Genomic DNA, 17,173 nt, shown 5'->3' with positions numbered 1-17,173 from the left:
ATATCTAATTTGGACTCATCAGTCCAAAGGACAGATTTCTACCAGTCTAATGTCCATTGCTTGTGTTTCTTGGCCCAAGCCAGTCTCTTCTTTTTATTGGTGTCCTTTAGTAGTGGTTTCTTTGCAGCAATTCAACCATGAAGGCCTGATTCGCTCAGTCTTCTCTGAAGACATGATGTTGAGATGTGTCTGTTACTTAAACTCTGGGAAGCATTTATTTGGGCTGCAATTTATGAGGCTGGTAATTCTAATAAACGTATCCTCTGCAGCACAGGTAACTCTGGGTCTTCCATTCATGTGGTGGTCCTCATAAGTGCCAGTTTCATCATAGCGCTTGATGGTTTTTGCAACTACACTTGAAGAAATGTTCAACGTTCTTGACATTTTCCGGATTGACTGACCTTCATGTCTTGAAGTAATGATGGACTGTCATTTCTCTTTGCTTATTTGAGCTGTTCATGCCATAATATGAACATGGTCTTTTACTAAATAGGTTTATCTTCTGTATACCACACCTACCTTGTCACAACACAACTGATTGGCTAAACGCATTAAATAAATTAAAGAAGTTACACAAATGAACTTTTAACAAGGCACACCTGTTAATTGAGTTTCTGTAGAGCACTTTGTGACATCGGCTGATGTAAAAAGGGATTTATAAATACATTTGATTGATTGATTGAAATTAAATGTATTCCAGGTGACTACCTCATGAAGGTGGTTGAGAGAATACCAAGAGTGTGCAAAGCTGTCATGAAGGCAAAGGGTGGCTACTTTGAAGAATCTCAAATCTCAAATATATTTAGATTTGTTCAACACTTTTTTGTTTACTACATGATTCCATATGTGTTATTTCATAGTTTTCATAGTAGGTGTGTCCAAACCTTTGACTGGTACTGTATGTGCATATCAAATCATCATTCCTCTGTTCAGCTACTCCCATCCTATCCCATCATCCTCCCCATGTACTGGACACACACCCCACTCATACACACATTGGGCTAGGACATTCCCAGATACACTACAAATATATAAATATTTAGATCACCTTATCACCTTTCAATCCAGGCAGCCCCGCATTTCCCGCCAGGCCCTGTCAGAGAGAGAACAAGAGAGGAGGGACTCCTCAGTGGCAGCCATTTTGAAAAGAGGACAGACAGAGGAAGATACAGGGGCCGATATAAGAAATGACTTACTGGAGAGGAGAGAATAAGAGGAGAGAAGAGAAGAGGAGAGAAGAGGAGAGGAGAGGAGAGGAGAGGAGAGGAGAGGAGAGGAGAGGAGAGGAGAGGAGAGGAGAGGAGAGGAGAGGAGAGGAGAGGAGAGGAGAGGAGAGGAGAGGAGAGGAGAGGAGAGGAGAGGAGGAAAGAAAAGGAGAGAGGAAGAGAGGAGATGAGAGAGGAGGCGATGAGAGGAGAGAGAAGGAGAGGAGAGTACAGAGGAGGGGAGGATAGGAGAGGAGCGAGGAGAAGAGAAGAGATGAGGAGAGTATAGATGAGGATAGGAGAGGGGAGGAGAGAGGAGTTGAGGAGAGGAGTGAGGAGGAGAGGAAAGGAGAGAGAAGGAGAGGATAGAAGAGGAGAGGATAGAGGAGGAGAGGAGAGAGGAGAGAGGAGGAGAGGAAAGGAGAGGAAGAGAGAGGAGAGGGAAGGAGAGGAAAGGAGAGGAGAGAGGAGGAGAGAGAAGGAGAGGGGATGAGAGGGGAGAGAGGAGGGTCTGTAGTTACCATAGTTCCCACTATGCCAGTCAGTCCTCGCTGTCCCTCAGGCCCTGGGTCTCCCTGTAGAGAGAAAGAGCAGTAGGATAAGATACAACACAAACACACACACGAAGTATACAGTGTATATTATACATGCTCTGTTTTATGGGGACAGATTTTGAAGGACGTGTTTCAGAGGATTATTTTGACACGTGAATTCCTGTGAGCCAACACCTAGCTATGATGACTTCCAAGCTGTTCCTGTGCTGACACTAAAGCGTCCGTTTGGGGTTAGGCCGCCCATGTGAGCGGACGCAGGGCAGGAACATCACATCTAATAAGCTGCGACACGGAGATGGTAGGAGTGACCGGACACTGTGCTGCTGAACAAGGAGTCTTCTATTGCAGGCAGGCAGTTAAAGAGACACCTACTGTACTGTATGTTCTTTAGCACCGCATGGTTCATGATTCATTATTATTATAATAATGGTTCTAATCACTTATGATGAGGATGAAGATTATGTTTATGTTGTGTGCCCTCTCTCCCATTCGGCAGACTGATGTAGCAGGTTATCTGTGTAAGTGTAGTATGGGACAGAGGGTCAGTTCTATAAGTGGTTCCATTGGTTCCATGTGAACCGGTGTGGGTCTGTTTTCCATTACTGTGCTTTGAGGGGACTGTCACCAGCACCCCCTCATCAGAGACAGCCTGTACACCTGAACAGAGACCTCCGCCTCCTGCTGCTTAACCTCTACAACAAATTCCATCAGCCGCTGTCACGGAAACCATTTAGGGTTGTTGACATTGTAAAACATGAGGAGTACCTTGGTAAATCATGACTTGTATGACGACTACGTAGAACAGTTACTATAAGATCAGCCGAGGATCAATTAGTGAAAGCAGAGTTGGAAAACATGGAGTGGTTTTGTTAAATCATCTGTTGTATTTATGGAGACTACAGTTGCAGTTGTGATTCTCCATTAAAACATCTTTGTTCTACATGTTCTCCAGTTATTTTACCAGATATAGTGTAGGCTGTCAGTAGTTTGTTTGAAATAACTATTTTTCCTTACAACTCATCTTATGGTCAGAGGCCACGTGAGAAATAATTCCCCAGTTCTTGCACCAGCTGTGCATTCTCCCATCACAAGGATCATTAAACCATGACAATCAGTAAAGAATGATACACAATGGATGGCAGACCAAACCACACAAGACAACCAAGTCTGTCTGTCAAACACCAAGCAGACCTGATCCTCATGGCTGAACTTTAGAATCTAGCAGCATTCAGGCTCACTGCCACGACTTTGTTTATAAAGAAGCTCTCCAGAATTAGGTCACAATACTTCAAGTAAAAATCTAGGAAAAAATATGCAGCAACAAGAAGAGTTTTGGAACAGAGCACAGAACAGGAGGCATGAGGAAAGAATGGAGGCTAGACAGGGTCTGGCCTGCATGTCTGTCTCCTGTCTGTCTCCTGTCTGTCTCTCTCTCTGCCTCCTGCATAAGGTTGGGGTGAGGTTGAAGTGGGGGGTGGTGGTGAGGTTAGAGAGATGGGTATCAATCACATGAGGAGATGCCACCAATTTGTTTGAAATGTGAATTTAAAAGACTTCCTCACAGGGCGGGGCGCAGACAGGGTGACATGAGGAATCGGTCACCACGGCCACACTAGCCGGGTTCCTCTCCCATTAATGATGGCTGGAGGATATGTGATTCCAAAACCAGCGTGACGGAAGTGTCCCACATTCATAGAGCTGAATTCATATTTGTCTCTGCAGTGGGACCTACTTTGTCTGATGTAACAGAGCCCAGTACTGACAGCCATTACTGTAGGCACACTATGTTCATCATTTAAACAAACCACCTATAATGCTCTATAAGGCTTTATAGACCATTCGTAGAGTATTTGAAAGCAGTTGAAGTCAGAAGTTTACATACACATTAGCCAAATACATTTAAACTCAGTTTTTCACAATTCCTGACATTTAATCCTAGTAAAAATTCCGTCTTAGGTCAGTTAGGATCACCACTTTATTTTAAGAATGTGAAACGTCAGAATAATAGTAGAGACAAAGATTTATTTCAGCATTTACTTCTTTCATCACATTCCCAGTGGGTCAGAAGTTTACATACGCTCAATTAGTATATTGTAGCATTGCCTTTAAATTGTTTAACTTCGGTCAAACATTTTGGGTAGCCTTCCACAAGCTTCCCACAATAAGTTGGGTGAATTTTGGCCCAATCCTCCTTACAGAGCTGGTGTAACTGCGTCAGGTTTGTAGGCCTCCTTGCTCGCACACGCTTTTTCAGTTCTGCCCACACATTTTCTATGGGATTGAAGTCAGGGCTTTGTGATGGCAACTCCAATACCTTTACTTTGCTTTCCTTAAACCATTTTGCCACAACTTTGGAAGTATGCTTGGTGTCATTATCCATTTGGAAGACCCATTTGCGACCAAGCTTTAACTTCCTGACTGATGTCTTAAGATGTTGCTTCAATATATCCACATAATTTTCCGTCCTCATGATGCCATCTATATTGTGAAGTGCACCATTCCCTCCAGCAGCAAAGCACCCCCACAACATGATGCTGCCACCCCCGTGCTTCACGGTTGGGATGGTGTTCTTCGGCTTGCAAGCCTCCCCCTTTTCCCTCCAAACATAACGATGGTCATTATGGCCAAACAGTTCTATTTGTGTTTCATCAGACCAGATGACATTCTCCAAAAAGTACGATCTTTGTCCCCATGTGCAGTTGCAAACCGTAGGCTTTTTTATGGCGGTTTTGGAACAGTGGCTTCTTCCTTGCTGAGCGGCCTTTCAGGTTATGTCGATATAGGACTCATTTTACTGTGGATATAGATAATTTTGTACCTGTTTCCTTCAGTATCTTCACAAGGTTCTTTGCTGTTGTTCTGGGATTGATTTGCACTTTTCGCACCAAAGTGCGTTCATCTCTAGGAGACAGAACGCGTCTCCTTCCTGAGCAGTATGAAGGCTGCGTGGACCCATGGTGTTTATACTTGCGTACTATTGTTTGTACAGATGAACGTGGTACCATCAGGCATTTGGAAATTGCTCCCAAGGATGAACCAGATTTGTGGAGGCACTGAGTTTGAAGGTAGGCCTTGAAATAAATCCACAGGTACACCTCCAATTGACTCACATGATGTCAATTAGCCTATCAGACACTTCTAAAGCCATGACATTATTTTCTGTAACTTTCCAAGCTGTTTAAAGGCACAGTCAACTTAGTGTATGTAAACGTCTGACCAACTGGAATTGTGATACAGTGAATTATAAATGAAATAATCTGTCTGTAAACAATTGTTGGAAAAATTACTTGTGTCATGCACAAAGTAGATGTCCTAACCAACTTACCAAAACTATAGTTTGTTAACAAGAAATTTGTGGAGTGGTTGAAAAATTAGTTTTAATGTCTCCGACCTAAGTGTATGTAAACTTCAGACTTCAAATGTAGGCCTTATAAACCATTAACGATGGCTACATTAGGCCTTTGAAAGTAATGATCCATTCATCTGTCTGATTTCAGACAGGGAGACATTGTGGACTTTGAGCTTCCTAGTCTAGCGCTGTTATTCACAAGATCATCTTTCAGAGATATTTCATGTAAAGTACCTGCTCTTACAATAAAGTTGAACATCTCATTCCAATGTCATGGGCATTAATATGGAGTTGGTCCCGCCTTTGCTGCTAACACAGCCTCCATTCTTCTGGGAAGGCTTTCCACTAGATGTTGGAACATTGCTGAGGGGGCTTGAGTCCATTCACCCACAAGAGCATTAGTGAGGTCGGGCATTGGTGTTGGGTAATTAGGCTTGGAACAAAGTTGGCACAGAATCATCTAGAATGTCATTGTATGCTATAGCAATAAGATTTCCTTTCACTGGAATTATGGGGCCTTGCAAGAATCCATGAAAAACAGCCCAGACCATTATTCCTCCCCCACCAAACTTTACAGTTGGCACTATGCATTCGAGCAGATAGCGTTCTCCTGGCATCTGCCAAATCCAGATTTGTCTGTCGGACTGCCAGATGGCGAAGCGTGATTCATTACTCCTGAGAATGCGTTTCCACTGCTCCAGAGTCCAATTGCCGCACATTTTACACCACTACAGCCGACACTTGACATTGTGCATGGTGATCTAAGGCTTGTGTGTGGCTGTTTGGCCATGGAAACCCATTTCATGAAGCTTCCGACAAACAGTTCTTGTGCGGTATGTGTACTTTACATGGACTACTGTGTCGGTATCCTACAAATGTAGCCTCCAATTTCTGTCACAGCTGGATTAGAGCTGGCTGCTTTTCCCCAGCAGGCCTAACCTCCAGCAGCCTGACCTGACCATGTCCAGTCATGTCCTGTCCTGTCCAGAGAGAAGAGGTTGATTTGTAGGGATAGGTCAGAGTCATTCATCTGAGTCAAATCAGAAACCTGGAGGCCCGGGGGCCATGCTGCCTGGCGGGTATGTTGTAACAGTAGTCAAGTCAATTTACAGTTAAGTTACGGTGTAGAGGTTGAGTTATGGCCGGCTGCTGTGATTATAGCTGAGGAAACTCTCACTCTCTTTTTGTCTTTGTGCTCTCTCTCCCCCTCTCTCACTCAGACCAAGTTATGAGTAATTTTTAGTCTGTTCAATTATGATGTTGTTCAGGGTGAATTTATATTTGTGTTTCTGACATCTGGGTTTTTTCTGGAAAATCATGATTTTAGATTTTGAAATATACTGCCAGGGCCCAATCATGGCAATATTTCTCTAGAATGTTAAGGTTCTGTTGAAGACCTTCTTTGGTTGGTGAAAGAAGAACCAAGTCATCAGCATATAGCAGATATTTTACCTCTGTGTTAAATAGTGTGAGTCCTGGGGCTGCAGAATGGTCCAACATGTCTGCTAATTCATTGATATAAATGTTGAAAAGGTTTGGACTCAAACTGCAGCCTTGTCTCACTCCTCGACAGTGTGAAAATAATTATGTTCTTTGGTTTAGATTTTTATTGCACACTTGTTTTCTGTGTACATACATTTAGTTAAATCAAACACCTTACCACCAAGCCCACTTTGGAGAATTTTGTAGAATAGCCCTTTGTGCCAAAAATAATCGAATGCTTTTTTAAAGTCAATAAAGCAAGCAAAGATTTTGAGGGGCCGTGTTAATTAATTTGTGTGTGTAAGGTGTATATATCTCTCTCTCTATCTCTCTCTCTCTCTCTCTTTTTCCCACTCCACATTTCTCTCTCTCTCTCTGTTGGAGGAAATTATAGTTGAAATGACTAATTATGTATACATTCCAATCAGAACTGACTAGTCCAAATGCTATTATGTACTGTACATATATGAATTTTCTCTCTTGCTCCCATTCCCAATTGTATATAATATATTCAGGAGTTTAGTAACAATGAGGGTCTGTTCCTTTGTACAAATGAATGAACTATCTCCAGATGGCAGAGACGGACTATCTCCAGACTGTCTAGAATGCTGATTTATACTAACTGACCTGGACTTCAGGCGAGGAGGGAAGGCTCGAGAACTATAGGGCCTCTCTACTGGTGTCATGAAAGAGATAGAACATTTAGAAAACGCTGACGTCATTTTCAGTTTATAACCTGTGGAAAAATGTGTATGTGGGAGTACTCTCTTGAATTAAACGCTGTTACCTGACTTTTAAGACCGGGGCTCTGTCCATTTCTTATAAAAATATTGGGTCTTACAATCCCTTTAGAATGCATTGACAGAGTAATGAATTCTGATTGGGAAATAATACAGAGGAATTTAGAATTCCACTAACACTCTCCCTCTCTCTCTCTCTCTCTCTCTCTCTTGCTCTCTCTGTGTGCTCCCTCTCCCTCTCTCACTCCACCTCTCTCTCTCCTTTTGTCTCTGTGCTCCCTCTCCCTCTCTCTCACTCAGCCCAAGGCTTGACAGGCCTACAAGCCTTTGGCAGGTCATGGTGCAGCACTAAGCATTGCACAGTAGCAGGCAGGGTGAGGAATATATTGTTGCCATTCAAAACAAATGACCTCTGCTGGAGAATTTGCATGGTGCCTGAAAGCACTGGCACTAGCTAGATATTTCCATTTATTAAAGCAAGTCAGAGCAGATTCCCCATTCATCAAACATTTAACTCTCCCAGTATCCAAAACATCTAATCTACAGACAAATATGGGTTTAGCTTGATGTGTTTATAATAGACTGTATGAGAGAAGTACTGTAGAGAGTAATCAACAGCATCAGCCCTACTACATCCCATCTTCCCTGAACTGCATCCAAATCAAACATACCAGAATGAATGAATGAGAAAATGAATGAATGTACACTACATTCAAAGTCAGTGATAAGATCCTACTGTAGTCAACCTCTACAACACTAAACGCACAATGTCATAAAGCTAAAAACGTTGGATCTGGATAAAAACACAACAGATGAATTAAGACATGGTGTGTAATGTAATGTTGTGTGATACTCACCCTTAGGCCAGGAAAGCCCCCCATGCCAGCACCTCCAGCAAGCCCCTGGAAAAGAGCACAGGAACATCATGAGTACAGGGTAGAAATGCACACGCACAGCTTTTCTCCAAATGACTATATCATGCAGGCTGGCATACCCAGATAGAGCTATTCATACTACACAACTCTCTTCTTTACTGCTTGTAAGGCTACATTAAGCAATGTTTTTACAGTACTTTTACAGTGGTTTTACAGTGTATTTACAGTGCTTTTACAGGGGTTTTACAGGGGTTTTACAGTGCTTTTACAGGGGTTTTACAGGGGTTTTACAGTGTATTTACAGTGCTTTTACAGGGGATTTACAGTGTATTACAGTGCTTTTACAGGGGTTTTACAGTGTATTTACAGTGCTTTTACAGGGGATTTACAGTGTATTTACAGTGCTTTTACAGGAGTTTTACAGGGGTTTTACAGTGCTTTTACAGTGCTTTTACAGGGGTTTTACAGTGTATTACAGTGCTTTTACAGGGGTTTTACAGTGTATTTACAGTGCTTTTACAGGGGTTTTACAGTGTATTTACAGTGTTTTCACAGGGGTTTTACAGTGGTTTTACAGGGGTTTTACAGTGTATTTACAGTGTATTTACAGTGCTTTTACAGGGCTGTTACAGTGTATTTACAGTGCCTTTACAGTGCTTTTACAGGGGCTTTACAGTGTATTTACAGTGCTTTTACAGTGCTTTAACAGGGGTTTGACAGTGTATTTACAGTGCTTTTACAGTGCTTTTACAGGGGTTTTACAGTGTAATTACGGTGCTTTTACAGGGGTTTTACAGTGTATTTACAGTGCTTTTACAGTGCTTTTACAGGGGTTTTACAGTGTATTTACAGTGCTTTTACAGGGGTTTTACAGTGTATTTACAGTGCTTTTACAGTGCTTTTACAGGGGATTTACAGTGTATTACAGTGCTTTTACAGGGGTTTTACAGTGTATTTACAGTGCTTTTACAGGGGATTTACAGTGTATTTACAGTGCTTTTACAGGAGTTTTACAGGGGTTTTACAGTGCTTTTACAGTGCTTTTACAGGGGTTTTACAGTGTATTACAGTGCTTTTACAGGGGTTTTACAGTGTATTTACAGTGCTTTTACAGGGGTTTTACAGTGTATTTACAGTGTTTTCACAGGGGTTTTACAGTGGTTTTACAGGGGTTTTACAGTGTATTTACAGTGTATTTACAGTGCTTTTACAGGGCTGTTACAGTGTATTTACAGTGCCTTTACAGTGCTTTTACAGGGGCTTTACAGTGTATTTACAGTGCTATTACAGTGCTTTAACAGGGGTTTGACAGTGTATTTACAGTGCTTTTACAGTGCTTTTACAGGGGTTTTACAGTGTAATTACGGTGCTTTTACAGGGGTTTTACAGTGTATTTACAGTGCTTTTACAGTGCTTTTACAGGGGTTTTACAGTGTATTTACAGTGCTTTTACAGGGGTTTTACAGTGTATTTACAGTGCTTTTTAAATCAATAAAAAGGTTCAGAACAAACAGGAGAAGAAACAAAGTTGATCATCTGCAGCATACTTTTCCAGCTCAATACAGATATCCCCTCTAACTGCTGTTCTGAATGAACTCTGCCCGACACACTCAATACAGATATCCCCTCTAACTGCTGTTCTGAATGAACTCTGCCCGACACACTCAATACAGATATCCCCTCTAACTGCTGTTCTGAATTAACTCTGCCCGACACACTCAATACAGATATCCCCTCTAACTGCTGTTCTGAATGAACTCTGCCCGACACACTCAATACAGATATCCCCTCTAACTGCTGTTCTGAATGAACTCTGCCCGACACACTCAATACAGATATCCCCTCTAACTGCTGTTCTGAATTAACTCTGCCCGACACACTCAATACAGATATCCCCTCTAACTGCTGTTCTGAATTAACTCTGCCCGACACACTCAATACAGATATCCCCTCTAACTGCTGTTCTGAATGAACTCTGCCCGACACACTCAATACAGATATCCCCTCTAACTGCTGTTCTGAATTAACTCTGCCCGACACACTCAATACAGATATCCCCTCTAACTGCTGTTCTGAATTAACTCTGCCCGACACATCCCCACTAATCTTAATGGATTACATATCATCTCAACACATTGAGCTCTAAGACGTTACAGACCGCTGAGCCTGGGCTGAGCTCATCCATCCAGAGCTATACAGTAAATTTACAAGCACAAGCTAAGCTCAATTACCAATTGATCACTTTCACTCTTCACATGTGCAAACACTAATTACGTAGGGGTAGAGGTGGAGGTGGAGGTGGGGGTAGGTAGAGGTGGAGGCGGGGGCGGGGGCGGGGGTAGAGGTGGATGTGGAGGTGGGGGTAGGTAGAGGTGGAGGCGGGGGCGGGGGTAGAGGTGGGGGTAGAGGTGGAGGTGGTGGTGGGGGTAGGTAGAGGTGGAGGCGGGGGTAGAGGTGGGGGTAGAGGTGGAGGTGGTGGTGGGGGTAGGTAGAGGTGGAGGCGGGGGTAGAGGTGGGGGTAGAGGTGGAGGTGGGGGTAGGTAGAGGTGGAGGCGGGGGCGGGGGCGGGGGTAGAGATGGATGTGGAGGTGGGGGTAGGTAGAGGTGGAGGCGGGGGCGGGGGTAGAGGTGGGGGTAGAGGTGGAGGTGGTGCTGGGGGTAGGTAGAAGTGGAGGCGTGGGCGGGGGCGGGGGTAGAGTGGATGTGGAGGTGGGGGTAGAGGTGGGGGTAGAGGTGGAGGTGGAGGTGGGGGTAGGTAGAGGTGGAGGCGGGGGCGGGGGTAGAGGTGGATGTGGAGGTGGGGGTAGAGGTGGAGTTGGTGGTAGAGGTGGTGGAGGAAGACCAAGAACAAGGAGTGTAATCTCTGATGATATTCAGGCGACTATGAAAATAACACCTGTGATGTTGATGAAAATCTGTGGCCAGACCAAAACAACAGACATGACTGATTTTGTTTTCTCAATGGAGTTTCTTGACTTATGATTTAGATTTGACAGTTTCTTTATCTATACAATTGATCTAACATACAGTTAGATTACAGTACAGTAGTACAAATTTGAATATTTTTCTTCCTTTGCATATGCAAAATATATTTACTGTATGTGTGCTTATTGTTTGATGTAATGAACTATGTTGAAATATAAAACTATATAAATTGCATTTGTGTCCATTTCTTGTTTGAGTACACACAAACAATATACATTATAACAACATCTTAACTTCACACTGAAATAGGTTCTGATAGTAGTGTTTTGAATACGTCACATTAGTGTGATCTCGGTTGTCACTTTTATTTGTATTTTTGATTTCACCTTTATTTAACCAGGTTGGCCAGTTGAGAACAAGTCCTGATTTAAAACTGTGACCTGGCCAAGATAAAGCATAGCAGTGTGACACAAACAACACAGTTACACATGGAGTCAACAATCATATAGTCAATAACACAATAGAAACATCTGTATACAGTGTGTGCAAATGAAGTAAGGAGGAAAGGCAATAAATAGGCCAATAGTGGCAAAGTAATTACAATTTACACTGGAGTGATATGTGCAGATGAGGATGTGCATGTAGAAATACTGGTGTGCAAAAGAGCAGAAAAACAAAAACAAATATGGGGATGAGGTAGGTAGTTGGTTGGTTGGATGGATGGGCTATTTACAGATGGGCTAAGTTAGATCCAAGATTCCTTATTTTGCCCAAGTGAAGTGAGTTTGGAACAACTGAAAGTATGCATCTTAGAAATCATTTTCACATATGAACTTTATATGTCCGAACTCAGAATCAAATAGCGTTCCCAAAAATAACATGGTCACTGTGGTAGAATGTCTATTTTGATTGGTTATTTTCTGCATTTATCAAAGTCCCATCAGTAGCCTGATTTCAGGTGTGTCCACGTAAACAGGATTAAGGAATCATTTGTAAACATTTAATTAAATCTATTATATTAATCTGACTAATCATATTATTGTGTGCGTGTAAGCATACTCAATGACAGATCCCGAAACAGAGACAGTGCAGAGAGTGTTCTAATCTAAACCATACAGAGGTTGTATAGAGTCATCCCTAGCATTTCTGAGGCCAAATGAGAACAACTCCTCTGTCTACAGCAGGATACACATTACATTTCTCAGCCCAGCCCAGTTCAGCCCAGTTCAGCCCAGCCCAGTTCAGCCCAGCTCAGCCCAGTTCAGCCCAGCCCAGCCCAGTTCAGCTCAGCAAAGCTAATCTATCAAAATACATAGGGCATCTAAAGCAGGGCTGCACTAAATACTTCCTGGAGGGTCTGAGTTTTTACTAGAGATTGAACAACAAACTAGGCAACAGGTTAAGAGGAGGAGGAGGGATGTAGATCTTACCTGGTCACCATCAGGACCAGGAGAGCCCCTTTCACCAACACCCCCAACAACTCCCTGGACACAAAACAAAAGTTATTCATTACACAGTTTTGGCAGTTCAGTTATGAGTTATAGTGCTCCTTTAGATATTCAAGCGCTCATAGATAATAATCTCTCTTCATTGTGGGCCTGTCAGGTGGAACAGTGTAAAGGATGCTGGCCCTCCCTGCCTGCCTACACAATGATCTTTATTGCATATTGTGGGATGTTCTGATGAGTCCTAACCCCCTGTTGCTAGGCTACCTGCTTCCCTATGTAAGGCCTTTGGTTACTCTCTCTGTATCTTGCCAGGTCGCAATTGTAAATGAAAACTTGTTCTCAACTTGCCTACCTGGTTAAATAAAGGTGAAAAAAACAAAACATCTGAGACACTGTTTTCCTATGCCACCCTAACTGGCACTGAGAGAGAATCACTCAAATGCTGAACAAAATGCCAGGCTACGCATAAACTCCTGTTGTTGGCATCCTGTCCAGAGGTTGTTTTTATTTCACGAGTAATCTTTTATTTTTGTCTGTGTGTGATGTTTTAATTTAGTCACTGACTGTGTGGAGTGAACTTGCACATCAGCGGCGAACACTCACAGCATACAAATGATGTCGGGCTTCCTGTGTTGAGGGTAAAGTACTACTTCTTTAGGAGTACCTGATATACATGTTTAGGGGTTGTGTAACCCTTCTTTCCCATCGGTATTTCCCCCTCTCCTCCCCTATTTTCTCATTTTTTCTCCTCTCCCTTCCCATCCCCTTCTCTGTTAGGAGCTGTAGTGATTCAACCCCCCCCAGTTACCCCCCAGCCTTCCACCATCTTGATAGCAAATAACTTTTTCCATAATTTGGATCACATTTATTGACAGAGATGAATGTGGCATGTTCCCCTTTTACTTGTCCAGTAATATCTCTGGGTTCAAAGCTGTGTGGTGTGGGTGTAGTGGGATCCATTACCTGTCTTCCTTTGGGACCATTCTTCCCAACCGGACCAGGAATACCCTGGGAAAAAAAGGCTAAATGTAACTTAACTCTCAGGTGTGGAAAAGTGACTGCCATTTACTGAGTAATTGATATGAAAATATTCTATCCTAAAGACCTCCCCCACAGAACAAATGAATGTATGTTCTTGATTGGACACTACTGCCAGGCTAAGAGAGCAAGCTGAGTATTAGGGGATCATAAACACTGGGGATCATAAACACTGGGGATCATAAACACTGGGGATCATAAACACTGGGGATCATAAACACTGGGGATCATAAACACTGTACTACAGTGTTTAGAAAGAGCATATTTTCCACTCATACAACAATGTGGAAAATGTAGTTATTAGACATTTTATTGTCCTTATGGAAGAACTCCCAGAGGAGAGATCAATGTACTTGGATCAACTGCTTTGTAAGTATCAGCAAACATTTGTATCTATTAATAAGTTACACTTAACAAGGCTAACCACATATTTTCCTGTTGCTTCATAGCTCCAAAACAGATGAAATACAACATGAATTGCCTTTGGTTAGATCAGAGTTTTCCTATGTTTATGACCCTCGACCCTCTACATGAAGGTTCAAGAGGAGTATAACTGACATGGTGAGTTAACCAGTAGTCTTGGTTACATCCTAGACCTAATCCAAATAGACAGCATAATGGATCATTCCTGACAGACACTTAATTAGGTGCATATATGAATCAAGGTTGCCTAGTTAAATAAAGGTTAACTAAAAGATAGAAAGGTGATACTTACTCTCTCCCCTTCTAGCCCTGGTGGACCAGCTATACCAGGAGGACCAATGAAACCCTGAAACACAAACACACATTAGTTACAGCTGAACCCGTTTGAACATGGTTAACACTTTACCTGGAGGTATACTGCAAAGTCATTAGCATGTAAGACCTCTTAATTAAGTCTTATAATCATATCTAACATCTAAGGAAGATATCATTTGGACAGATTGTACAAATGTAAAGTCTTGCCTCCCAATCCCACTTCCCCAAAACACTTGTAAATATTGGACTTTAAATTGTGTTTATTCAGTTCTATTCAGGCATTTACTTTATGTTGGTATTCTTATCTTGTGTTATTTCTTATTGTTGTTGCATTGTGGAGAAGGAACCAGCAAGTAAGCATTGTGTTGGCCAGTATATACCATGTGTACCCTGTACATATGACTAGTAAAAGCTGAAACCTGAAACATGTCTTTACTTTGTCTATTGATGGATTAGGACAGGGGGCGTTACTGAACTGTAGCATAGCTGTACTGAACTGAACATGCATCAGTCACCCACAGACAGTGGAAGTTTAACAGGAATGCTGATGAACCTACAGTACAGCACACACAGAGATAAATCACCATATATCTGATGGTACAGTACTTACAGATGTAGGATCTCAATTTGATCACCCTGTTGCCGGAGAACTTTCGTGCAAGGTTTAAAAAGGCTTCTGAAATTTGTAATATAAACTATGAAATTTCAGACTTAATTTTCCTTTACTAAAATTGTATCAACCCCTATAAAAAATGTATATTAACTATATCCCCCCACACCAAAATTTACATTTCCAGTTTCTGCAGGATTATTTTCCTCATGTAGCAAACTGGCTCAAATTAAGATCCTACATATGTATAGTACCAGTCAAAAGTTTGGACACACCTACTCATTCAAGGGTTTTTCTTTATTTGTACTGTTTTCTACATTGTAGAATAATAATGAAGACATCAAAACTATGAAAGTAGCCACCCTTTGCCTTGATGACATCTTTGCACCCTCTTGGCCTTCTCTCAACGACATTTTTATTTATTTTTATTTCACCTTTATTTAACCAGGTAGGCTAGTTGAGAACAAGTTCTCATTTGCAACTGCGACCTGGCCAAGATAAAGCATAGCAGTGTGAGCAGACAACAAAGAGTTACACATGGAGTAAACAATTAACAAGTCAATAACACAGTAGAAACCAAAGGGGGAGTCTATATACAATGTGTGCAAAAGGCATGAGGAGGTAGGCAAATAATTACAATTTTGCCAGTCACAGGCAGCAGAGTACTGGAACGAAAGGCGGCCAAATGAGGTGTTGGCTTTAGGGATGATCAGTGAGATACACCTGCTGGAGCGCGTGCTACGGATGGGTGTTGCCATCGTGACCAGTGAGCTGAGATAAGGCGGAGCTTTACCTAGCATGGACTTGTAGATGACCTGGAGCCAGTGGGTCTGGCGACGAATATGTAGCGAGGGCCAGCCGACTAGAGCATACAAGTCGCAGTGGTGGGTGGTATAAGGTGCTTTAGTGACAAAACGGATGGCACTGTGATAGACTGCATCCAGTTTGCTGAGTAGAGTGTTGGAAGCCATTTTGTAGATGACATCGCCGAAGTCGAGGATCGGTAGGATAGTCAGTTTTACTAGGGTAAGCTTGGCGGAGTGAGTGAAGGAGGCTTTGTTGCGGAATAGAAAGCCGACTCTTGACATTCACGAGGTGGTCACCTGAAATGCATTTCAATTAACAGATGTGCCTGTTAATTTGTGGAATTTCTTTCCTTCTTAATGTGTTTGAGCCAATCAGTTGTGCTGTGACAAGGTAAGGGTGGTACACAGATGATAGCCCTATTTGGTAAAAGACCAAGTCCATATTGTGGCAAGAACAGCTCAAATAAGGAAAGAGAAACGACAGTCCATCATTACTTCAAGACATGAAGGTCAGTCAATCTGTAAAATGTCAAGAACTTTGTACGTTTATTCAAGTGCAGTCGCAAAAACCATCAAGCACTATGATGAAACTGGCTCTCATGAGGACTGCCACAGGAAAGGAAGACAGGCTGCAGAGGATAAGTTCATTAGAGTTACCAACCTCAGAAATTGCAGCCCAAACAAATGCTTCACAGAGTTCAAGTAACAGACACGTCATGCTTCATGGTGGGCACTATGCATGTGGAGATCATCCGTTCACCTACTCTGCATCTCACAAAGAGACGGCAAAGTTGATGAAGACCTGTATTATCTGCTCAGAGGAGACTGCCTCAGATGACCTGGTCTCCACAATCACCCGACCTCAACCCAATTGAGATGGTTTGAGATTAGTTGGATTGCAGAGTTTAGGAAAAGCAGCCAACAACTGCTCAGCATATGTGGGAATTCCTTCAAGAATGTTGGAAAAGCATTCCAGGCAAAACTGGTTGAGAAAATGCCAAGAGTGTGCAAAGCTGTCATCAAGGCATAGGGTGGCTACTACAGAGTCTAGTCCAGTGTGGGGGACAGGAGATTTCTATAATAAGAGCAGACAGCAGTCTGGAATAGTGGTGGACGGGCAGCATATCTGCAATGTTTTGGTTTCTTCCTAACTAGAATCACATGTTCCTTCAGTCAGCAATAATACACCATGTACAGGAGATGACTAATATCTCTCTCTGTCTCTGATCTCTCTCTCACTTCATATTCTCTTTCCATTCTTTCTGTCATTCTTTCTCTTTCATCTCCTCCTCTCTCTCTCGCTCTCTCCTTTCATTCTCTCTCGGTCGTCTCTCGCTTCGCTTTCATCTCCTCCCTCCTCTTCTCTCTCTCTCGTCTCTCTCTCTCTCGCTCACTCTTTCATC

The 17,173-nt window shown here is 42.5% G+C and overlaps 1 protein-coding gene across 1 annotated transcript in view; it reads right to left on the bottom strand.

Annotated features, from left to right (window-relative positions):
* col24a1 (collagen type XXIV alpha 1 chain) overlaps positions 1 to 17,173 on the bottom strand; it is a 265,549-nt gene that overhangs the window by 174,894 nt on the left and 73,482 nt on the right. The window contains exons 11-16 of the mRNA XM_031785672.1: positions 14,332 to 14,385; positions 13,542 to 13,586; positions 12,561 to 12,614; positions 8,188 to 8,232; positions 1,727 to 1,780; positions 1,049 to 1,093 (exon numbers count right to left, since the gene is read on the bottom strand). Coding sequence (XP_031641532.1) covers positions 1,049 to 1,093; positions 1,727 to 1,780; positions 8,188 to 8,232; positions 12,561 to 12,614; positions 13,542 to 13,586; positions 14,332 to 14,385 — 297 coding nt within the window. The remainder of the gene's footprint in view (positions 1 to 1,048; positions 1,094 to 1,726; positions 1,781 to 8,187; positions 8,233 to 12,560; positions 12,615 to 13,541; positions 13,587 to 14,331; positions 14,386 to 17,173) is intronic.

This window comes from Oncorhynchus kisutch, linkage group LG13, assembly GCF_002021735.2.
Source record: "Oncorhynchus kisutch isolate 150728-3 linkage group LG13, Okis_V2, whole genome shotgun sequence".
Lineage (NCBI taxonomy): Eukaryota > Metazoa > Chordata > Actinopteri > Salmoniformes > Salmonidae > Oncorhynchus > Oncorhynchus kisutch.
The sequence above is the reverse complement of the archived record's forward strand: the minus strand, read 5'-3'. Positions and strand labels throughout refer to the sequence as shown.